General features: G+C 41.0%; 1 protein-coding gene across 10 annotated transcripts in view; it reads right to left on the bottom strand.

Annotated features, from left to right (window-relative positions):
* The window catches only part of PHACTR1 (phosphatase and actin regulator 1), a 297,005-nt gene that overhangs the window by 55,460 nt on the left and 216,320 nt on the right, over nucleotides 1–25,225 (bottom strand). For 8 of the 10 annotated variants that reach the window (XM_005525288.3, XM_088062203.1, XM_088062193.1 and 5 more), the window contains 4 exons: nucleotides 20,311–20,391; nucleotides 13,494–13,673; nucleotides 12,266–12,472; nucleotides 1,463–1,793 (listed from right to left, as the gene is read on the bottom strand). In XM_005525288.3, coding sequence (XP_005525345.2) covers nucleotides 1,463–1,793; nucleotides 12,266–12,472; nucleotides 13,494–13,673; nucleotides 20,311–20,391 — 799 coding nt within the window. The remainder of the gene's footprint in view (nucleotides 1–1,462; nucleotides 1,794–12,265; nucleotides 12,473–13,493; nucleotides 13,674–20,310; nucleotides 20,392–25,225) is intronic. The other 2 variants (XM_088062219.1, XM_088062211.1) reach the window with 2 other exon arrangements.

The following is a 25,225-nucleotide window of genomic DNA, read 5'->3' as shown; positions in this document are numbered from 1 at the left end:
CCTTGCTGCACACAGTGTGAGCCAGACACAAAGACATCCGACCTAAGCTGGGGACGGAATGGGCAGTGCATCCCCAAAGGAATCTTTGGGAGACAACAGCTGCGCTCTGTGCCTGGTGCATTGAATTTTAGGGTGGTGCAGAGGCACCAGACCAGCCATGCTGGCAGTGTGAGAGGTAAATGGGTAGTCACTGAGTATGGCAGTGGAGGACAACTTGGATGCTGTTTCTATCCTACCTCTTCAGCTCTTTCACTGAAGGGAATAAGAATCTCCTTCAAAGCCCTAGTAATTTTTCCCCAGCTGATAATTCCCCCATGATGCAGAAACATTAGACCCATGATGTAATCACAGATGTGTCAATATTCTGGTACTAAAATAAGGTGGCAGTGTGAGACAGCCTCTGGTCTCCTGACTCTTTTTCAAGCAGTAAGGAGAAACTGCCATCAATAATCCAGTTGTTTCCAACTATAGAATATAATGAAGGTAGTGTTATCAAACAGAAATACTGGGATAAATCATTAGGCATTTTGTCTGTTAAACCTATTTAACAAACTATTTTGCCTTACTGTATAACATGATGATCTAGATGTTCCTAGAACAAGCTGGCTACAAAGCTGTCCTTGGTACTAAATAAAACATGTAATTTTTCAGACAATCTTCCCTATTCTGGGACTTTCTCAGTTTTCCTCTGCAAGGTGAAATAAATTTTCCAAAGCTTGCTGATGTTGTAGTCTATAAGGGCAGCTTGCATTTATACAACATGCTTCACTTACTCAGATTACTTGGAGAAACATTCAGAGATAGTCATAAGTGACAATAACAAAAAAAAGTCCCAAGGTAGGTAAGGCATTTCGGATCAAATGTGCTACCTCATGCCAGATGCAAATGGCAAAGATGGTAGCTGCTGTGAAAGGAGTTAAATGCTTATTTTAGGATGAAACATATAATTTAATTTAAATTAATTAAAAAAAATTAAATATTGTATTAAAACTCTTCTAAGGGACTTGTAGGAAGTCCACATAGATTGTTTTGAGCTAATAGGAAATACAAATCAGATGCCCTGCTGGAGTGGCACATTGGATTCTAATTGCCCTCTTATGAATCTTCCTCTCCTTGCATTTAGCAATCCTCCACACAACTGGAGCTCTGCAGTTACATACTGCAAGCCAGGCACGTCCCATTAAAGTCTTCTCCATTGGCTGTATTATCTGCTTCCTTGAACAGGACAATGGGGTTCAGGGAATTTGGTCTTTATTTCCTTTCTGCCACAAACTAGTCAAACAATCCTGGAAAGGCTCTTCCTCTGCCTCTTTTTCTCCAGAAATGACTCTGCCTTGAAGTTAGACTCCAGAGGACACACCTCATTCAAGTCCTATGAACGTGACTCAAGTGATGATATTTATGCTGAGATTAGCAGGAAACAGTGCACACCATTATGGAATTTTAAAAGTTGATCCATTACCTTTCTAGCCTGTGCATGGTCATGGCTAGTGTTTTGTTCAGTTCCTCGATCATCCGGCACCCTGAAGGGTGAATGGGCAACGTGCTGGACCCAGAAGGAAGGTGCTGGCTGTGGCTGCCGTACTGGAGCTGGTGCTGGTGAGCTGCTAACTGCGATGGCAGGACAGTGTGATGCTGCTGGGTCAAAGGCTGCTGGGAGCTCTTCTGCGTGGAATAGGATGAGAGAGAGAGGTCTGGCCCCCCTAAAGGCATGCAAATCATGACTTTCTTTGGAGGTAGTGGAGGTGACAGTTTAACTGGCATACAAGGCAGTTTCACAGGAGCACCAGGATCTAAAAGAAAGAAAGAGAACACTGGTGTTAATTTTCATGTCAGTAAGATGGAGGTGAGACTATCTGCTTGGGTGAGCAGGTACTGAGGTTGCTACTCAACCTGGGAGTGTGCACACCTTCCCTGCTGTGAAAGACAACTCCTACTGTATGCTCAGTATGGTCTCCAGAAAAAAAAAAGTGGTTTTGCAGCACTCCTGAGTCCCACAAAAAACATCCCAGGGCTGTGCATGCCCCTTAATAAACACATTAAGCAATACTTAACAAGGCTTGTGGCACACTTTAAAGTCCTAATCCTCCAAAATAGCCCTGTGAGGTAGATGCAACTTCTTCCACTCAACAGGCACGAAAATAGGGAGAGAGCAATTAGGATGAGAGCAATTCAATGTCTGAAGTTACAGGATGACTCACTACCATCACTGCCAGAACAAAAGCTCAGGGATTCCTGATCCATCTCAGCCACTGCAGTGCAATTACTGCAAGTCACACTTCTTACAGCTTTGTGTAATGTGCAAAACATCTGGTGTAAAAAATTACATTATAGGGCAAAAGAGAAAAGAAACAAGGTTTGAATACTAAACAGGACAGGTTAGGATAAATGGAGGGTACATGAGGAGAAAAGTTAAAGGGCACTAGATTGTTAGAACTAATGTATCTTTTAGAAAAGTGGCAGGTATTTTTCTCTGGACTCAAGCACTGAATTTTACCTTTTTAACTCTAGTTAAAATGTTCACTGAAACCCATAGTTGATCAGCCAGGCAAAGACTTCCCTGAATTCAATGAGAAATCAATGAGAGGTCCACAAGCAAACCTTTCTTCCAGAACTCAACTGCAGAATGGAGATTTTTGGAGTTGCACATATTTTCAGAAGGGAAAAGAAGTAATATGAGGGCTAGTAGTTGCTAGTAGTTGCCAAGACGGATGGAGGAAATGGTCATGACACATGCTAAGAGTGAAAGAGAGAGAAAATATATACACTGTGAGCAACAACTCTGTCTCTAGGAGGAAGGCCAGGCCTTTCTAGCCTGGAATACTGCACATATTTGTCTGCAATGTAGCTCTGTGGGTGAGGCTTGCATGACCTTTGGTCTCTTGCTGCTTCTGTCCACTCCTCTTGTTACAACATGGTAAGGGAATTGCAGGGCCAGAATCTTTTGACTAGAAGAAGCCTGGGAATTAGATGCTGCTCTCCAAAGGTCATCACTATTCTGACCACTATCAGATTTCTATAGTCCTTTTTCAGATGGTTCTTTTTAGTTTAAACTATCCTTCCCCCCATTCCCTTCATTCTTTCTTTCTTCCTGGCCCGTTCTGGGTCTTGCCTATTCTTCTATCAATATCTGATAGCCAGGGTACACAAGGGTGATGTCAGGACTAGCAAGCAGTAACACTTCTTGAAAATGATTATGGCTTGTAAGGTGAAAACAGACCATGAGACAAGTTCAAATATGTCTCTTGACTTATTTTAGTGCTAGTCACATCTTCCACAGCATTCACTTGGTATTAGTGGCTTTGCTATGCTAGGAACAACACATTGACAGTGTAAGCCTTCCTTCTCTCTAGAGTGTTTAAAGGCTACCAACATAGAGGGGTCCAAGGGAGTGCAAAGATGAAATACTGCATGCTGGTTTTGGCTGGGATAGAGTTAATTTTCATCATGTGTCTGGTATGGGGCTGTTTTGGATTTGTGCTGAACGAAGTCTAAGTTGATAATACAGAGATATCGCTGCTGCTGCTGAGGAGGGCTTGCACAAGACCATGGCTTTTTTGCTTTTTCAACTGCAACACTGTTGGGGAAACCTGGGATGCATGGGAACCTGGGAGGACACAGACAAGACAGGTGTTCCAAAGGGATATTCCAGACCATATGGCATCATGGTCAGTATGTGAAGTGAAGGTAAGAAGGAGGAAATGGGGGGGATGTTTGGAGTGATGGTGCTTGTCTTACCAAGTAGCCATTACATGTGATGGGGCCCTGTCCTCCTGGAGATGGCTGAACACCTGCCTGTCCATAGGAAGCAGTGAACAAATTCCTTGTTTTGCTTTGCTTGTGTGCATGGCTTTTGCTTTCCCTATTGAATTGTCTTTACCTCAACTCATTAATTTTCTCATTTTTACCCTTCTGATTCTCTCCCTGATCCCACTGGTGGGGGATTAAGTGAGTGGCTGAGCAGGGCTTGGCTGCTGGCTGGGGTTACACCATGATGTAGGGGAATGGAGAAAAATCAGCCTTTCCGCATTGCAGAGTGGAAGTGCTATAGAGAGTAGAATCCAAGTCTTTTGCCTTTCAATGTAATATTAAATCCACTTAACATGTTGTCTCTTGCAAAAATTCTTCTGATGGCTCTACCAATGCTGAAATTTAACTCATGGGTTTGCCAAAGCAGTAAAAGAAAAAAAACCAAAAAACCACATTCAGGATTTTCTATTCAAGCACATAAAGGTCTTCAAGTCACCTTGTTTTTCTTACAAACATATTATTTGCATACATTTCCTCTTTGTACCCTGCATAAAAGAACACACTCTTCAATAAAAGGTAAATAACAGAAAGAATAAAGAGTAAATTGTATAGAGCCCTGAGAATAAAGCTCCTATGGGATTTGTCATAAAAAAGTGCTTTTTTCCACACATTTATGCTTCAGGCAATTTAACTTCTAGAGCTTGTCCTGAATTACAAAGACTACACTGAGATCTGCACTTCCATTTTGACAAATACAGGTTGGTTTAAGATCCTTTTCTGCAGTATGTCAATTAAAGTCTTCATTCGACAGTGCCTGTGCCTGGATGCCCCATCACTCTGTGGCAGCCATCCTTAACGGTGAATTCAAAGAGATCCCAACTGCAGGCATCTCTGGCTTTTGACAAAAGAATAACTGGAAGTATCATCTGGGTTTTCTGCCTTTTCTTATCCTGAAGATCAGAGCAATGCTGTATGTTGGAAGTGGGCATGACGTGTCAAATAGCTCAGGTATAAAGCAAACAGGAATCCTTCCTTCTTTCTTCTAAATACAGCAAAAATATCTTTTCTCATCCAAGTATTCAGGCAGTAGAGTTGTGGCACAGGCATTGAAGCTCTGGAATTGCACAGGAGAACAAGTTTAGCTTAATTATTCTGAGTAGCCACCTATTCATTCCATCATGAATCAGATGTGCACACTCCAGTTTTGACTCTGCACAACTAAGGTATGGACCTTTAGTTTTCACTTAAATTTAAACAAATTCTTCACATCAACATGTTTTCAGTGGTACCAGTGCTGGGTAACTGCACTGGACACCTGCCAAAAATCTTGCCCGTTATTTTTAATGTCCTCATTCAGACTGACTGTGTTACACTCAGATTCTTGAGCTTGTCTGAATATGGTCCTAATACCAAAACAGACCCTTGGAAATGGACCAGAGGCATTAAGTCTACTTGTCTGCCCTTCACTTTCAGGCGAATTCTACTTTGTTTAAATAAAATGATTAAAAGGAGAATGATTACAATGGGAAGAGAGTTTGATCAATTTGCTGGGAAATACAACTCTGTATCTTCACTGACACCAGTAATGAAGACCCTTGTCCTGCAAATTCTGTGTGGTCTGATCAGCGACTACAACAAACAAGTGTGGCCTTGCCCAAATCCATGGGCTCCAGGCATGCTGTTGGACTACCATCATCTTCAGTACAGGATAGAACAGCATCTCCCTGCATGTAAGAGTGAGGTGATCAAGTTTTACAGTTCTTGTTTGTTTTAATTTCACAATGAACATGATTTATGAACCAGGGGTGATAACAATTTTTGTCTCCAGCATGGAATATACATCAAACATGGGCAGCTGTAGATGAGTAAGAAACTGGACAGGGGAAATAAGAACAAGGAATCTATGATAAGTGTCTTCTCAGTGAAACATTACCAGAGTCTTAAATCATTGCACAAAGCACTCGTAACTGAAAAGAAGCAAACTGTGTGAAGCCAGGTGTGCAAGTTGATTAATCTCTTCTGGCTGATGTTTTTCATGCTCAAGAGAATAATGAGCAATTTTGAAAGATGTTGGTTCCCAGTGGGGTTGTGACCACTCAGCACTGTGTAATAACTTGTATACTAGAATTGATGAAAAAGATGTTAAGACATCAACCTCTCCATTCTTGATGACAATCAGTTACTTAAAAGACAGTTGTGGATGCCACAATATTGGCTACACACCAGACCTTTGACAAGCAGGCCATCTCTTACCCTTTCCATACAGATAATTTTGCTAACATCTATAGTTACCGTATGTCTTTTGGGGCTTTCATGAGATAAATATAAGTTTATTTGTTGAACAGGTTTGCTACTATATGATTCTTCTGAATTGTTAGTGGGACACTGGAGCTGTGCACCATGTACACACCAAGATGTTTCTTAGTCACTGAACATGGCTGGAGAATTGGTCAGCACACACTGAAGTACAACTGCTGCAGATGGAGTGCTAGGAGCTTCTGGACGTATGGCAGCAAAGGTTGCTGCAGCAGGGGCTCATTAAAGTCTTCAAATTCTGCCCCAGCTCAACTACAGCATGGAGAAAGAGGACATGCCTGGGGATCCTGGGCTTATGGCAGAGGATTTGCCTTTGTTTGCTATACTCCAGTGGCAGAAATGCTCTTGACTCCTTGCCAAATGTAAGCCGGTGTTGTACCCTGAGAGCAAGGAAGGACAACAGACTCCTGGGTGGTACAAGAAGAAACACAGCCAGGAGATCAAAGGATGCTATTGATCAAAGGATTCCTTTCTATTCACCAGTGCTTAGATTACTGTGCAAGCTTAGTATCCACCAGGAAAGATATAAAAAAACCCAGAATGAGTCAAGCACAGGGTCACTGCAGTGGCTGAAGGCTAGAGAACCTGAGGTAGTGAGGTATGTTCAGCTTGGTGCAAAGAGCTTACAGAGGGAACACTAAAGAACAGCCTCCCACAAGCAACCTACAAGCCAGGTTATCAATAAGGTGATACTCTTCAGTGGTGTGTGGTGGGAGGTGGAAAGACAGTGGACAAAAGCAAAACAAAAGAGGTTCAAGATTGGATTATAAGGAAAGTGTCTTCCCTGCCATGAGAAGAGGCAGTTAGTGGAGCAGGTTTATCCAGACAGAAGTTTTCAAGTTGGTCAAAGGCCTGACCAACCTGGTCTGATTCCATACTTGGCTCTGCTTTGAGCAGGAGGTTGGATTAAAAACCTACTGAGGTTCTTTCTCACCTGAATGATCTTATACTGTGACCTTTGGTGTACTATATTCAACTACAAGTAATACAGCTTGTCATAAAGTTAACGAGATACTCTTTAAATTCCTTCAAGTAACTAATTCTGTAAAACAATGTGCAAAAAACTCCCAAAACCCAACAAACAGTGCAAAAACCAGTTGTGTCCTGTTGAGGGAGCTCCATGGGGTGATGTGCCTATTTGCTGGCAGCATTTAGACGAGTAGCTTTTGCTTTTTCAGGTCTTCTCTCCTGTAATCACTTGTGCCTAAATGGTGAGAGTCTCTTTTCTTGTTTCAATGAGTTTTTGAGCAGATTCATAAAGTCAAAAACTGTTCTCAAAGATTTGTCATGCATCTCCTGCTGACTACAGCAAGATCTGCAGCCATGTCTTCAGGGGAAGATTTGAGACAGGAATTCCTTGCTGTTCCTCTGTACCACATATGCATCCAAGATTCAGGTTGAATTTGGAAAACAAAAGCAAGGTATGATTAACCCAAAGGTTGAAAAGTATAGCTCTGCATGAATTCCTGTTCAGGGCCTTGAAGAGGGTTTCAAAGATGAGATTTCCTGATGCCTGTATGTGATAGGTACTCCTCTGCAGGAAGTAGTATAGAGATGAATTACAGAGGGACAATCTGCACCAGGGTCCAGTTTTCATGAGAACCCAGTGAAGAACTGCTTTTGCTCTGCTGCTTCTCCCTTTACACACAGTGAGAGAACTGTCCATTGTCTCCACGTGAATATAACCTCTCTTCAAGAATGTAGCCTGCCAGAGCACGCAGCTGGAGGTAACATCACAGTGGAGGAAGCTTCTGTATTATGTCTTGGGCTCATCTACAGAGGAGTCTCCTGATACACATGTGACCACTGCATTACAAAACACTGCAGAGTATTTACTGGACAAATTGTAGTTGCAAAAGCTTTTATAAAGTTGTCACTAATTACCAGCTGTGTTGTGGCAAGGCAGCAGGACCCCAGGCATTAATGTTCTCAAAACTCATTCTTGTCTTGTCTTCATTGTCAGAAGCACCTTTTGAGGACTTTGAACATTTCCTACCCTGTTAAATGTTTGCCTCTAATTATAAATTAGTTCTGACTATACACAGACATTACTAGAAAGCGCAATATCAGAACTAAGAAATGTGCTATGTGTCTCTTCAAAATCTTGAATGAAGAAAGCAAAAGAATGCAAAAAGCTTAAATGGAATAGGTGAGTGGCCAGGTACAACCAAAGCTACACCCTATTCTAATATTAGGCTAAATTTTGGCTCAAACAGACTCAGGTGCTCCTGAGATCCCATCATAGTGGCACATATTTTGTTCTCTGGTGTTTTAGGAGCTTTATGGTGATTCTGTTGGAAAATATCTAATTAATTTCAGAAAACATTATCTATGTGGTGAAAATTAACAGCTTAATGAATCAAGATCAAAGGGAACTTTACAACACTGGGGTCTATCAAATCAGACATGCCTAGTCTTCCTGTCAATTGGCTATTACAGATTTTATGATAAGCTGAGGACTTGAACACCAGCACCCCAATTAAATTCGGTCCCAGGTGATTATTTCAATTCTTCCAAAATTTTCAGTGAAGGAAGCTAGAAATGCCCTAAATGCTTGGGATCTGCACGTGAAAATCAGAGAAATGAAAAGATAGAAAGAAATTCTATCTTGTGGACACTGTCTAATACTAATCACTAAATACTAATCAGTCTAATGCTAATCATGCTTGAAAACGACTAGAAGGCTTACCAGGAGGTGACTGGCCAACGGGACACGCAGAGCAGTGAAACAACGGTATCAAAACAGTTAAGGCTCATGTTTTTCTCCTAGAATTGCCTGTCTTCTAGGGTTATATGGGCCCTTCCACACCCAGTGCTATGACAGGGATGTTCCCTGTGGAAGCAGCACCATCAAGACCGCAGGACATGGCATGAGGAAAAGCACGGAGCATCTTCTGCAGTGGTGTTGGCACCACTCCCAGTGGCTGCCCTGCAGTCTGCTCTTGGCTCTGGCCCTGTTTCTATACTGTCCCACCCCTACAGAGCCTCAGCCTTGAGAAGAAGGATGCCAAGGCTGTGTGATTTATATTTGCTAGAGGCAATTCTCTCTTCCTTCCACCTTTAAAATGGAATTATTTTCCTTTTCATTCTCCACAAAATTAAATGTGCTTTTATGTGTTTATTTAGGCCTGCTCCTTTATGTACATTTCTTATCAATTGAAAGGCCAATCTTTGTCTTGGCACAGGTGGATAGATATTTGAGATGGTTCAAACTGCTTTCAGAGGAAAGGAATGTTTCTTTTCCATTTCTAAAACCTGTAATAAGTTCTTTGTCAAGTCCTGCAAGTCAGTTTTTTTAAAAAAACTTTGGAATATTTTCACAGCAAGGGGTGGACTGACTTTTTCCCTCAAGGTTTGTATTTAAAATATTTTTCCTTTTTTTTTTTCCCCTGCTTCTGACCATGTCTGTAGTGATTTTTAATATATGCTTTTATAAAACATGTTTCTATTAAATAGATACACTTAGGTACACATACACACAAATGTAGACAGAAGTTGAGTTGTTTCTGCATTTTCACATGTGTACCTGAACCCTTCACGGGATCACATTTCCTCTCACAGTCTCTTGAACAGAGCTACCAGACCATTAAACCTCTGTCACTCTCCACTAGCCATGCCTGGTATGTCTTAATTTGTCCTTCAACCTTTAAAAAAAATTCTTCAGTAGAAAAATGTGTATGCAGCAAGAACTGAAAAGTTTTTGTTTTGAATACTAGAATTCAGATTCTGCTTGTTTTCTTACAAGCTGAGGATGTCTCTGGAGTAATTAGAAAAAGAATAGCATTAATTCTGCTTCTTACTGAGGAGGATGCTTCATTAGGCTTGATTGCTCATTTCCAAAGATTGTACATGGCTAATATAATTACCACTGGAGAACACAAGGCATTAAGCAACACGTATATCCTCTGGACCACCAAAGTAAATGGACCCTTAAGAACAAGCTGAATACTTTTATTTATAAGGAATGTGTAAACGAGGGTTTCAGTTCCAGCAGGAATAACTGTCAATTGAATTATGGCTCTATGACTAAATTTGAATCTCTGTTCCTTTACCCTGAAGGTTCTGTATATGCATGTACAAGAGCCTATCTATACACACATACAAGACTTTATATAGTGCTAGATGAGACATCACTGAAGGCCACCACAAAGTAAGAGAAGTCACAGTTCTCTTTTGCTTTCATCGGAAAGTCATCACCATCAAGCAACTCACTTATGCTGATAACTTGAGCCTGATTCTACTTCACACAAAATTTGCAGCTGCAGAAAAAATAAAACTACTCAAGAAGCCCTCATCCTTTGATTCTTCTGTTATCTCTTGCAAAAGAATGGCTTATGAATTGAGGACATTTAGTAGCTGAGGTTTTTTCCTATGCTATTCCTAAATTTTTATTTCTTCCATGTTGGCCTCATTTCTGAGCAACTTCTTATAACTGGGACAGAGATTTATGGGAGATCATAGGGAGCTGGTTTTGTCCTTAGGTGAAGCCATGAATATTTGCTACTTGGCCTCGCATGCTGCAGGATTGCCCATTCAATTTGTAGCAAAAGGCAAAATACTAAACATTATGTGCAGATTTTGGAAGGTAAGAAAGTAAAGAGGTTTCACATAGAATGTACAAAACTATACAGGACAAAAAAGTGTGGTCATCCAAACAGAAACATGAAGAGACTACGTAGAGATGAGAGAAAACCAGAACATGCTCTTTCCTAATGAGCTCTTTCCTGATTTAGATCTTAAACCTGAATAAAATGGGTATTAACTGTCTGGAAAAAAAACTACAATATATAAATGTAGGCAGACCATTTCTCACATCAGTTCTGAAAATATCAGGGCAGGATTAACACAAGATCAACCCGAGGAACAACTGGTAGCTGCCCCACTACAAAGATGAACCACACCTTGTATTCAGCTCAGGACTCTGAGGTGCTGCCTCCTGCGCAGCAGCTGCAGTTATGAGCAGACTGTTCAAAAGGTTCAGGAAAGCATTTAGGGAGTCTATTTTGGTCTGCATAAATATAGCCATCCTTTGCTTCAGCAGTCCAAATGAGAGACTGGGAGGAGGAGGAGGAGGAGGAGGAGGAGGAGGGGGGAGGAGGAGGAGGAGGAGGAGGAGACGACACATTCACATCCACCTAGAACTTTGAATCCCAAAGAGCTTGGATACTTGTGAAAACATGTGGAACACAAAACAGAACCTTGTATTGTTTACTGTTTCTACCTTCCATGCAGTGAGAGCTAAACTGCACCATAAAGTGGAGGGCATCAGTATCGTGGTCATTGGGAATTGGAGCTGGACTCATCAGTGGGAGGGGAGTAGTCAGAGCAGCAGTGGAAAGGGAGAACATTTTGTCAGACAATGCAAGCACTGAGGCAAAATGGCAAGAAGTCATAGGACAGAATTACCCATGTAAGGATTGGGGGGCAAGGAAAAGACAAGCATGTGGAAAGATACGGAGTGTGTGGAGGAGGACTGCTGCTGCTGAAGATGAATAGATCACACGGACACAGCTCGAGGTGTGGTGAAAGGAAGAGAGAGTTTATTTTTCCTCCCAGGATTTATAGGTTTCTGACCACAGCCAGGGATTGGATGGTCAGGATAACTGCACTGGCCATGAGAGATGCCCATCACAAGACATGTAACAGAAAGAATGTACACATATCTATGTTTACAGTTACTGTCCCGGGAAAGTCTTTAGAAAACTATGTCAGCAAGCTTAGAAGCTGAGTTTTCAGGGCGACAGAGGACCTCCCTTATCTGGCAGTTGAGGGGACAAGCAACAATCAGCAAAAGGAGAAATCAAAACTCTCCCTTTCCCCTCAACTCTCATGCCTTTCCTCATTAAGGGCATTTAAAGATATCCTAGTATTTTTCTGATACTTCCTTTCCCATCAAAGCACATCCTGCAATTTCAGTGGTGATGGTAAGTCTTGATGAATCAGAGTGAGGAAGGTTAGGAAATGCCACAGCGGTCTTAGGTAATTACAGCTGAGAGGGGAAGTGCCCCTGGAGCAACCTTGATGAAGGTGCAGTCTGAAGATTTCGCGATCCCTGCCCTAGGTACAACACGTACACCAGAACACACAACAAGTGCAAACAGCATTACAGAAAGAGGAAGAACACTGAGAACCTTGCTACAAAGGCAGCTTTTCCTATAAGGGAAACGGTGGGGCTGAGGGTCCAGGAATACCTACTTACCAGTTAAGTGGCTGGCAATCCTGGCAATAGGTTTAGGAGGCAGGGCAGGGGGCTGTTTGAGGAGGGACAACTGTTTCACTGGGGTGTCCTCATGGTCTCCAGGGAAAGCAGCAGATTTTTTGGGGGGAAGTAGCAGGACTGGCTTAGCTGTAGGATCTTGGGACAGGAGGACGCCGGATTCATTGGATGTGGGGCTCTCTTCAGACACTGGAGGACACAACCACATCATAGACGCAACAACGTTACGAGCAAAGCAGCAGCAGATACAGCCGAAGTCAGACGAGAAAAGCAGCACAGCAATGCAGATTAGGAATGACTCATAGATTTCACCCGAACATCATATAATGTAGAAAGGAGGAAAGAAGGAAGGAAAGAAAGTAAAAGAGAAAGAGTAACACACATCTACACAACAGCCAAATTTCCCATTACTTCCGACAGAAGCCAGCTCCCCCATGTCAGGCTGGGATGTACTCCCACATCTGGAACACAAATCAGGTTTTATAATGTCACCTCTCTGACGGTCTGTCACCACAGCTTGCCTAGGACCAGGTGTATTAGCAGGCAGCTTGTAAACTTATCCTGTTAAAAGCAGAAGGTACCTCACGGGGCCTAATCTCTTTTGAAAAGGCTGCATAGCAGTGCAAGATCATGGATGACAACTTCTACTGCTCACTTTTCCTCACTTGACCTTTGTCCACAACCCTCAGCAGCACAACATGACACAGAAAGAGGAGCTCAGCTAGATGTAGAGCACTGCTGTCTCTGCACAGGCTGGGGAAGAAGAGCAGCCAGCCTCACCCAGGGTAGGGCAGCTGACTGTGTTAGTTACTGACAGATGTGTCGTGGGAACATCACACAGTACCACGTGGCAGGCAGAGGGCATGATGTTGTTGTATCCCAGGGTTCAAATGTGTTGTAAAGTCTCTGCTCTAAAGCTCATTGGCACATCTGAGATACAGACAGAGAGCTGGAAACCTACTTTTATATGTTTACAAAGTGAAGGGGTTTTGCCTTACTCCAAGTGAAGTTACTTGCTTAGAAGTAGAGGTTACTTATGTCAGTCAAAATTTCTCGTGGAACATTCAATCTCTATGCTGTCAACTCCTTCTACGCCAGAAGACCTTTATTTTGACAAGAATTTCTCAGGGCTAAACAAAAAATGTTAGAAGTCAAAAACTTGTTTCAAACAGCTTAGAGTATCTACACCGTAACATAAACGAGATGTTACCTGTCCCATCCATGATCTCTGTGGTCGGGAGCACCTCATATGAGCAGGGTTCCACGGATGCTGGGACTGACTCCAGTTCTGCTAGAGCTGGCAGGGACACCTGGCTAGAGCTCAGTCCGGAGCCCAGAGGCTGCCCATTCTCCAAAGCTGCATCTTCATTTGGTATGGAAAGTTCTCCATCTGTTCATAGTTGAAGGAAAGAAGAACGACAAAGAAAGAAACATAAATAAGATGCAGACAGAATTTTAAATGAAATCTACCTCCATGAGATTGTTTTCAAGCGAGGAACCTGGACTGAGATCTTCTACGTACACATGCACTAGGGTTTATATGGAAAGGATTTGATGGAGGGGGGTCTACACAGGTGACTTTTGTGAGAAGCTGCCACAAGTGTTTGCTCATGGAACCAGTTCCAAGCTAGATCCACTGCTGGCCAATGCTGATATGTGATGGTGCTAGCACCTCTGGGGTAACATATAATTTATGTCAAATATATGTATTGATCTTTTGCTCTACTCTGGAATGGTCATTATGAACCGTGGTCTAAGTTGGTTGATTCCTGACCATCCTTGATTCATGTGGACAATACAGTCCCATCCAACACAAAACAAAAAATCTGTTTTCCCTCTCTCAGTTGAATCTGGCAAGTCAGGGATGATAGTAGGCTGGAACTAAGGAATGTTAATACATACTTTATATAATATTTTAATATTAATAACAACAATTATTATTTTTCCCTACACCAACTTTTACGCTATAAGGGACACGAGCAAAATCACAGGGGTATGTCCCTATTTTACATACAAATAACTGCATTTTAGGTAAGGAAGAGAATAATTTTTATAGTTGCCTGATGTAAGGTCTTGATACTGGGATATATCAGATTCCATTTAGAAAGCCTGTTTTTATAGTTACTAATAATATCTCCTCTATCTGAGCAAAATTTCTGTGACAGCAGCTGGCATTTTCCTTCCTATCAAACACCCCTTCACATTCAAAATAATAAAGAGCAGAAGAAAGGATTCAGACTATTCTCTATAGTGTCAACCTGCATGATTTTTATCTCTGAACTTGTTAAGCACAGCACCCTGGTACCTAGAGGCAATGACTACATGGACATCACAATTAGAGTTTTATAAAGCAAAGTGTTCAGCCCCTATGGTTACAAATGGAAGCCTGAAAATATAACTGAAATGTGACCTGTAAAACTAAAAACCAGCAGGCAAATATGCGGATTTTGCTTTTAGTAAGCATTTAAATTACTTCTAAAAATGAAACTCAGGATTTCAGAATATGGTTTTAGATTTTTGAACACCACTGATTAGCCATATTACCGCTCAACGTACTGAGTGGAGATGTATATCAGCCAAATGAGTGCACATTTTCCCCTCATAGGGCTAAGATGTACAAACCACTTTGGAAACAATACTGAAAAGAGAAAAAAGTCTAATTTTGGTGCTAGTATGCAGCAATTAACAAGCCTGAAAATACATTAGCTGATAACTATTCAGAATTACGTTTCTGCCATTTAAAGCTTCTCTACAGCAAGTGAAGATGGTCTTCTGTTTATTTTGGAATTATTATAAATACCAAGGTCTTGACTTTCTTGGTTTTGCTGGAGGCTTTTTGGAGACCCAGAGAGCTATTATGGTAATGCAGTGACATCATACTAGACTGAAACCTGACCTGTGGCTTTGAGAAATCAACTGTGCTGGCTAAAAGGTGGCAACATGAATTAAAGCTAATGGCTTTGGTGTTTGCGGCACAGCCTCCTTTCTAACTGCTGTGGCTGTTCTATACAAAGCTGTTTACTTCCCTAGATAGCAAAAATCAAAAATCAATTCAGCCAGTATTTAAGCTGATCATTTTTGGACTTAGCTGTTTGAGTAGAAATGCTGTGGGTTCTGTGCTGGCTCTGTCTCCCTTTTATAAAGATACACACGTTTATATGTGTTTGGGATAAGGACTGATGTTCTCTCAGTTACCTGGTTTCATGAAAGAGCCTAACTGTTTCTTATGTAGAGCATCTGCTTCTTGAATGAAAGGCAGTGACTATGCCCAGCAATGTATTCATTAATTTAGACTAAATTTGACTGTAACTATGAGAAAAGTATGCATGACAAACCCAGTAATGTTTGCTTTTTGAAGGGATGACTGCACATTCTTCATGAAGTGAGATGCCTACTGTAACATGCTGAGCATCTTGAAATCCTACTGTCTTAAGTGTGTTATGTGCTTCTCAAGGTATATTAGCATGATTTAGAAAAACAGCATTTGAATGACCCACGAAGACTTACAAGTGCAAAAAAAGTAAAATGTAAGATAAAATCCTAGCTTTTATCTTTTGTCATAATACTAAAGCATGGCAGCTTTCTTGTACTGACAGTATAACCTTTTTAAATCTTGCATCTGATATCTTTAATCTTGATTTAGAGTCTAAAGCTTGTCCTTGGATTTGAATGAAATCACCAGACATGGCACAGAATCATGACTGAAATATACATCCTAAATCAGGTATTGCTTAAAGAAGAGCTACACGGGGAGTTGCTTAAGTACAGCAAACAGATCAAAGATGGGGAAAAAATAATTTGCGGAGGAAAGAGTATCTTAATGTGAATTAATCCTGCATCAGAGATATGCTTGACAACCAGATATAAAAGGCAAATTACTGATTATTTTCAAAATATTAAAGCTATTCTAGTTGGCTGACATACAAATGAAAATAATCCTGGTAATGCAATTATTGCATATACAAGGATGTTTTCAGGAACTGGCTATGAGTTTAAAGTTAATTTTGCACAGTGATAACACATGTAATCTTTTGTTCTCAGACTTGCTAAATCCTTTGCTATTTTCACAGTCTGGTGCTACTTAGGGGAGAATGACTTCCCCTAAGTCCATGAGCTTTAGTAACATCAGCTGAGCGTGAAGCTGGACGGGTCCATGAGGGAATAGCTTGACCTCTGCAACAAGAGAGCACATGAAGGCTGCTCTTCTCTTACTCAGGAGACTCTGCACACCTGAAGTCACTGAAGAAATGGGACCTAAGAGGAAACTCTCTGATGCAGAGGACTCTACCCAGACTCTTTGATTAACCTCAGCATGCAAAAACAGCAGCATGGGATGAAGGCCTAGAGATACATAGATGATGTGTTCAAAACCTGTGGCTCCTGAGCATGGTCTGTACTCCTGAACATACCTGCAATTTCCACACTCAGGCACTTCTAAAACATTGCCTGGTGTGTAGCAGCTCATTGTGCATCACACTGACTGAAACCAGTCCTGTTGTGTTTCCAGTGTTGTAGCTCTGCCTACCCTCTCGCTGTGTCTTTTAACTCTGAATACCTTGGACTTTATGCATACCTGAAAACTGCCATGCTCATGCATTCCTTCTACAGAATAATGGCTATGGAAGTCAAAATGGACAATTTGAAATCATGAGGTTAATTTTTGAATTGAGTTGTCTCCTTCAGTACTTGTCTGCTCTCAAGTAGACTGTTCAAGCAAGGAATTCTTGATGGCAAAGACCAGACCAGGAATGACAGAGTAAAATTCATTGTCATTCTCTGACATGACTCCAAGGGTGGGGAATGGAAAACTGAGTGTTCTTGCATGTGGTCAAGACCTGTCCCTGGAACTATTTCCTAGCCTTGGTGGCTACCTTAGCACAGTAGCTGGGATCCTCCACAACCTCAGTCCCTAAGCAGACCCTGATTTTGTGGGATCCCATGGAGCTTGAGACAGGCTGCTTCTGGAGGAGTTCAAAATTTTTCAATTTCACTGCAGCACAACTGGCTCTCCAGTGGCTGCCATGTCTTCCTCCTTGCTGCATTACCAAAGCCACTTCTTCACGTTTTCCTCACATACTGTCACAAAATCTGCTTTAGTGCATAAGTGCAACGTGTCCAAATCCTGTCAGGACTTAGGTTACCTGAAATTTAAGTCTAAATCCATCATTTTAATTAGATAGAGAATATTAAAATACAAGAATAGAAAAGATAAAGACTGCCCATGTTTCCTTGAAAAACCATTGCACCATTGCCTTTAGAGTAAGTAAGTGGTACACACTCACATTCAGGAATTTCTCACTACAGGCAATCTCATCTACATTCAGAAAGACGAAGAGGTATCAAAATACTACAAGTAGATTTAGTTCTTTGACCAGCAGCATGAAACAGTGGGAAATTCTAACAACAGACATTTCTGGGACAGTTACACCTTCATGTGAAAATCAAGGTCTGTACCTATGTGCAGGAGCAATGACATAGCAAAAATATGAGTTCTTCTAAATATTGAGGTATGTTCTGTGATGCAGGTGGAAGAGGTATTTTTAACCTCTCAGCACTATCTGTCCACAAACTATTAGAACAGCAGGAGCTTCATCAGATAATTCTTCAACTTACTATTTTCCAAAAGTACAGAGTATTTGAAAAAATTATAACCTTTGCCTACATTTTCAGAATACTCAAGTCACAGAGCCCTGGAAATGGAAGATAACAGAAACAGATTCTGTCATGAGTTTGGTCCTTAGCAAGGAAAGAGCTCTCTGCAGTTCAGTCAGGAGCAGCTTCATGTGACTAATTTAAGTGTGGGGGGTCAATGAAATGACAACAGCAATTCTTGTTTTCCAAATACAGCAGCTGGACTGCGGCGACTCTCCTATGTGTGACTACTGTGACTTACTGCACTCTAATAATTTTCACCTGCTGGGTGACACCAAGTCCTCTGAAAAGCCAGAAAATTCTGAAGCAACAGGTCAGAGCAACATTTTTAACAGCAGGCAAACAAATCAGCTAATTATGCTTTTCTTCAACATAGAAGATATGACAAAACCAACACTAAGCACAAGGCAAAAATTCTTGTTCTTGGGTCAGTCTGTTTGCACTGTTTCCTTTGATTAGTATGGGTTTTTAAAGAAAGAAAAAGCCAAAATTACTCACAGGCCTGCTTTGCCCACGTCTTTGGAAAGGGAGACAAAGAGATTTACACCTACTGTCTGTGCAAGATGCCTCTTGGCATGGAAGGTGCTACCACAATCAAATAAAGTGTTCTTCTAGGAAATGCTAAAGGTCTGTTGTTTTCTTGAAGGCTTAGAGGTTATGTAACAGGAATTACAGAGAAAATGTTACTTCCACTTAAGGTTAGTATTAGTCTCAGATTATTCACCACTGAAGGAAATAATATTTTTGCTATACATCTTGCCTTGTTCATATCTGTTTATCATCATAGCTGTTTGAGTACTGCTGCTATTCTTGTGTATTACCACTTTCTTCTCTGCCCTACCTCTTTCTTTTCATATTGGCTTTGTAAAGGTGAAAAATTACTATAAGGAGGAATTAATTTCTTTCTTTCAGATATCTCCAGACAACTTAGAATCTGCTTTACAAGATGACCCAGAAGTTTACAAGCTACATCATTATTTGATCAATAGAAAAAAGTGTGGTGCTTTGATAGCAATACAAGGGGAATCTTCCCAAGTTTCAACATGGAAGCCAGAGTCAGACTTCACAGAAAAGATTTTTCCTGGGGAGGCCTTTAGGTTTATGTAGGGATGGTTCAGAGGGTGGCTACGTGTGGGATGTGAGGCAGGGATGAAGGAGGTCACACCTGGGACAGAGGTATGACTGAAGGCTGCCTTCTGAGCTGGATGAGGCACTGATCACAAGGTGAGACAGCCTGGACCACACCTCACTGGCTGCAGGACCATTCTATGCCCACACTACAAAATGCATACAGCACAAAGCAGTGAGAAGGGTAAACCTATTGACAGGAGTTGTTTTTACTCTGAAGTTGCATCTAGGATGATTTCTATGCCAGCAGGTCACAGTGAGAGCACACAACAACACATAACTGGTAGAAACTGTAAAATTTAACAATAAGCACATTTTTGCTGTTGTTTGTTTTTAACTTAAAAAAAATTAGCAGCCTGGGTTAGTAAATTTTTAAATTCCTAATAAGCTAGAGTAAAAAGTAGGTAGCAGATTTAAATGGATTTATGAAGTAGGCTACACTTCTAATATCTGTGAAAGTTTCCAAGTTCTATTGATTTCTACCATATTTTGTACTGCTATTGTCAAAAACTTTTAGACTTCAAATTAATGAGGCTTTAAAGAATATGCATAAGTTCTACTGTGATTAAGAAGTAACTTTATTATGTCTTTATATAATTTGTTGAATTAATTGCCTTAGGTATTGCCAAAGGAAGTAGCAAAACAAATGAAAGATGCACTCAAAGACTGACATATACATAACAGATGTCAATTATGTATTGTGTTACCAGTGTAAAACAATGATGTTTGTAAAACAATGGCATTTTGCATAAAGAAGACATTACACACGCAACAAATTAATTATCCTGAAGAAGGAATTATTATCTCTTCTGAGTTGTTTCAAGGGAAAGTACATTGTTCTGTGCTCATCAGGATCCAAAATCTTTTAGATGTTTCCCTTTTCCACAGCAGTTAATCCCAAAGTGACTCAACCAGACAATAACAACACACAGAGGCACAAACCCACTACATTTCTCCACAGTCTGGATGCTTTGCAGTCAGTGACTACTGCCTATTGCTGTGATTTTTATTTGTATTGCTTTACATTTCTGATAAGTTTTCATTTTTATTTGCTAAGTAACTATCACATGTATCCAACAGAGAGGGCCAGACCACGGCAAAGTCAAGAGTAGTGTTTAGAGATCTTATTTTGCATAGTCTTGCAATTCAGAACTCTATTACCGGTTCCTAGTGTTACAATTATGCAGTGTGTACTCATAAAACTATATGGGATGTCATTTTACTGTTGTGAAAAGAAGAACACTTACCTTTATCAAAAATTTCTTTCAGCACTCCCCGTTTTATAAGCTCCTCTCTGCTTTGTCTCATTGACATTTTTCTTTCCAAAGCTGTAAGCAAAGGATAAGGGTCAATATAAAGAGAAAAGAAGGGAAATTTTTGTTTTAAAAGGCTCTATGCCTCTTAAAAGCACTTAGAAAATGCTCTTTCTCCTCTTCATGCCAGTGGCAGTTTAGCATCTTGAAATAAAGGCTACTGATAGTCCAGAGAATCTGTCTGCTACGGTAGTGTGGCTGTTATTGACGGGAATGGTGGTAGACTGACTGCTTTGAGGGCATGTCTGCATACCCACTGCTTGATTTAGACACAAAAGCCAAACATTTCTGATTTCTGTGGAGAATTAGAGACAGCAAAGGGGAAAAAACCCTAAATTTGTGCAGAAGTTGGAGAGGGAAAGGTAAGAAAGAAGGCAACATAATGGCGCAAACCGAGGAAAGATGTGGCCACAGAATATGGCCATGGACTGCGTTCAGGCTGTGGAAGAGAATGCAAGCCAAGGCTTCTCTGCCACTTGCTCCAGTGAGGGCAGATCAAGGTGTTTGGGACAGTGCAAAAAATGAGCTGTTTAATAGAGCCTTCTCTTCCCTGGAGGGGTGTTTTCCCCTAAAGAGATGTAAAGGAGGGAAACTCCAAGAGAGCCACTGCAATTTACATCAGATCTGAACAGCTTGAGCTCTGTATTGGCTGCTTGGAGACCACGGTCTCTGAGGCAGCAAAACGACAGATAGAAAATACATGTTTCTTTAGCGCAGTAGTAATTAAAACAATGTCCAATTAACCAAAACACCACAAAGGACACGCACACAGGCAAAGAGCTGAAAGCTGGCAAGCTGAGGGCTCAAGGAGTGATGTGAAGGAGTGGCTGTGACTGAACCTGCTCTGTGAGAAACAAGCCTGTGCCTGCCAAAAAAGAGACACAGTCAAGGGCAAATGGCTTCTGCCATATGCTCCTCTATCAGACCCAGCACTGATGCACGCACACACAAATGAACTGGGACTTAGAATCCTCAGCCTGTCCAAGGCAGATTTAAAGCAAAAGAGGCTTGGAAACCCTCTCTACTCCCCTGAAAACAGGAGGGTGCAACCTTTCTTGGTGCTGCTGTGTGTTGCTCCCTCAGGGACACATGTATCTGGTGAATTAGCTAGGCATACACCTGCACACTGTGCTCATTGCAACTTGCTGCCAGATACTTTGGGCTCAGTATGAACAAGGCCAGCTCTGCTTCACTCTTCTCCAAAGGATAAACACAGGCTTCCCTGTTTTTTAAATCAGTTTTGAACACATATTCTTTGGGACGAAGATGGCCAATATGTACAGTCAGAAGCTCCCTGGTCTCCCCAGGGAGAGACACACTCTCAGAACTTCAGTGTGGATCAGAAGGTAAGTCCCTTTTCTGAAGCACAAGACCCCATACCCATTAACTTGCCACATGGTGCAGTTTGATTTTGGAGGTTGTTAAGGTAACAGTCACAACATTTTCCAGAGTGGCTTTAACCCACCTGAAGAAATGCTCAACTGACTTGCAATGAAATACTGATTTCTAAGCTTCCAATATGCTTTGAAAAGAAAGGCCCAATGATAAAACTCTGGAGACACACTGCAGACTGCCTCCCAAGCTGCCTTTTCCCTGTGCTGAAAGGGTCTTGGTCTGGTATAGCATTTAAAGCTTTTTCCTTTTCCTCCTTAAGAATAGCTGTTCTCAGACCTTCCAAGAAAAGCCCGAACAAGCTGCTGCTAATTCCTGAGCCTTCTCCCACCAAAGAAATTGTTAAAACTCTGACTGAGTTTAAAGAGCAATTCAGTGGCACACAGCACCTTTTCCAATAGGTCTCAAAAAGTGTAATTTTCTATTGGAATAAGTAGCAAACTGAACCTGCTTCTCAGCGCGAAATGAAGCTGGGTGAATCAGCAGCAAAGCAGCAGTTTCTTCACATAGACAGCAGCACTGCCCACTGCCCAGAGAACAAAGACACAGGCAAATTCTATTTCTGCACTTGATCACACATAGCAAAGTAACAGGTTCACGTTTTACATGCACATCCATCTGGGTGCCCTGTTTCACCCTCCTGCCCAGTCAAGATCTGGTTATGCAAGGTAACAGAATTATGACCGATTTCATGGCTAGGAGGTCCCACCACATTATCACAGTACTGGTAAGAAACACAGTAAATTTGCAGACTGGTGTTAAGGCTTTTGGGGAATCAGGTGCTAAAAAGGGCTATCAGGACATTTAGAAGAAATGCAGGAGCATCTCTTCCAAACCAGTTACTGAGGAAGACCCTTCAGCAGTAACCAAGACTTTCCAAAGTAGTGGACTATTTCTGCAGTCACAGAATTTCAAAGATAGAATATATATATTTGGAAAACTGTATATATGTAGATTTCTTAGATACTTCCTATTGTAATCCACTTGTGTTCAAGAATGAAAAACCCACAACCCTCGAGTTGAAGCTCAGACAAAACCAATTTTTTCAGTTTCTAAATCCTTTCTAAGTAGGTACAGGACTTATAGTATTAATTATTTTCCTACTAAGCCAGTTTAATTAATAAGATATTTAGAGGAAGGGCATGCTGGGCTAAGAGCAGCACTGAATGATAACAGATGTTATACTAAGACTATGGAACATGCTGCCTTTCTTCAGCAAATATCTTCCTCCCAAACAAGTGTCATCCATTTAAGTGCATAACCTGCTATGCTACTACTGATCAGATGGGAAAAAAATATAAGCATTTAAATGCAGAACTTCTTAGGATCTAGCACCCTGAACAATGAAATGCTTTACTTGGTCTGGATTTCTCTGGCAAAGATTGCCAATTCTTTTATGAAGGATTTTCTTTTCAAGCAGAAAGCTGGTACAAAATAAATTCATTCACTCTCCACTGAGAAGGAATCTATTCACAGCAGAGCATAAATATAAACCTTTGAATTAATCCTTGATTCATGAGAACCATGTAAATTCTGTGATGGGAAAAAATGAATTATAATTAATATTTAAGAAAAGATGTATTTCTTCATTAGTGATTTTCCTTGGTGATTAACCTCATTGTTTTTCATTTGTACAACCTTCCAGGAGATTAGAAATAAGCATTAAGCCCTCTTTAGGGGATCTTATACCAGAAACTAGTTACTGCAACAGATTCATCCACTCTACAAGAAACTCAGTTACTAGTTTATAGAAATGAGCCTACGTGTATTTTATGGTAGAAGTGCACAGATTTTGCCAGTGTGCTCTGCAGTACGCTGTTTCTTTTATGCTTTGATGAAGAAACACTGGGAAATGTTTTTATTAATGTTTCTGAGCTGGTATTTTTGAACTCGTCCCTCAGGAGCAGCACCCCTCTGCTGCTCAAGCAGAGTTTTTCTCTGTGGCAGACCCATTAAGATCTGTAAAGCCTTGACAGGATCAGGAGAAGTTCCTGCCCCTCCATTCTGGAAATCAAACACACTTTTGTCTTTATTCCTTTAATAGGCCGCTGTGCCCCGTGAAGGCAGTGGTTGTGGGCTGCTCCTCCAGCTGAGAAGGTGAAGCTCACTGCTGCTTCTGTGCCAAGCGCTTCTGCTGCTCCATTAACCAGCCAAAGAGGCATTTATGCAGTCACGACGCACAGCCTTTCCATCCTCCCATCCTTCCCTCCAAGACTAAAACATCGCAGATGAACTATTCCAACCTGCATCTATATGAGACAATAATAAATTAATAGTAAATGCTATTACACAAGATAATAATAAAGTTTGTTCCTTCGCAGCAATTGTCATGCTGCTGCTTAACCAAGGGGTGGACTGAATAAACAAGTCCTGCCCTTTTCATCTGACAGTTGAAACTAAATCCCAGTCCATGCTGGCCAGTTGGATCTTAACCTTGCTTTTTTTCTGAGGTTCTCCTTGCCTTTTGTTTTAAAAAGCACTGGGGGATGCTTTGCAAGAATTCTTCCTTTCAAAGGCCACTATAATTTTCATGATGATTTTAGAAAGCAAAGGTTCTAATAGGATGAAGCTAAGAGCAGAAGCTTTCTGCGGCATCAATTATACTTTCTTTCAATAAGAATCTGCTTTCCTAATAATTCAGATCTGAATAATTAGAAACAAGAAAACCAATTGCTTTGCACAATGTTTAGATAAACAACCATCAGTGTTTTCTTTAGATTTATAAGGAAAATGAAATTTTCAAATGTGATGGATTTTGTATTAAAAAATGTTACGTCATCTTGAAATTTTCCCAGCTATGTAGACTTTCTTGGCAATCAAATGGAGCAGGACTCAGCTGATACAAATTTTTACAGTGTAGACTTCTGCCTCTGAGTTGGTTTCCTTATATATTAAGAACAAGTCTAGGGCATGATTAACCTCAGACTAATGTAAGAAGCTAAACAAGATTGAGCTGCACCTTGGAAGTGCCTGTTAGGCTTCACTGACTGTAAAGGAAGCTAAGGGTGAGTAGCTGAGATAAAGATGCATGAAAAGATGAATATACTCCTGAAATCAAAATTGACTGAAGAGAGTAGTTTTAAGAAAAGAAACGCTGCTATAGATGAAAGTCTTAGACATCACTGAGGAAAATGTAGATGTGTCAGCTCACGGAGAGCACCATTAATTTTGGGACTGTTTTAATAGCTGTGGCATGATACCCAGCACTGCTGCTGTAAGCATGGGGTATGACCAATGCCAAAACATATATTGGTTGAAATAACTGTATTGCTCTGCTCATTGCTAAATATGAATTTTGCCTAGCTTCAAACATGCATAGGTCTCTTGAAGCCTGAGGAAAGTAAAAGTATTCCAATAGGTTTCTGAATCTCTGAGATTTAAAGTTCCTTACAGAAGTTTTGAGCATCTCTAATATCAGCCTAGGTTTTCCTGCAACAGTATCAGCTACAAAATCTAA

Source organism: Pseudopodoces humilis, chromosome 1 (genome assembly GCF_049639895.1).
Source record: "Pseudopodoces humilis isolate 2021_Gansu_Grassland_sample_001 chromosome 1, ASM4963989v1, whole genome shotgun sequence".
Classification (NCBI taxonomy): domain Eukaryota; kingdom Metazoa; phylum Chordata; class Aves; order Passeriformes; family Paridae; genus Pseudopodoces; species Pseudopodoces humilis.
This window is presented reverse-complemented; position numbering and strand designations above follow the sequence as displayed.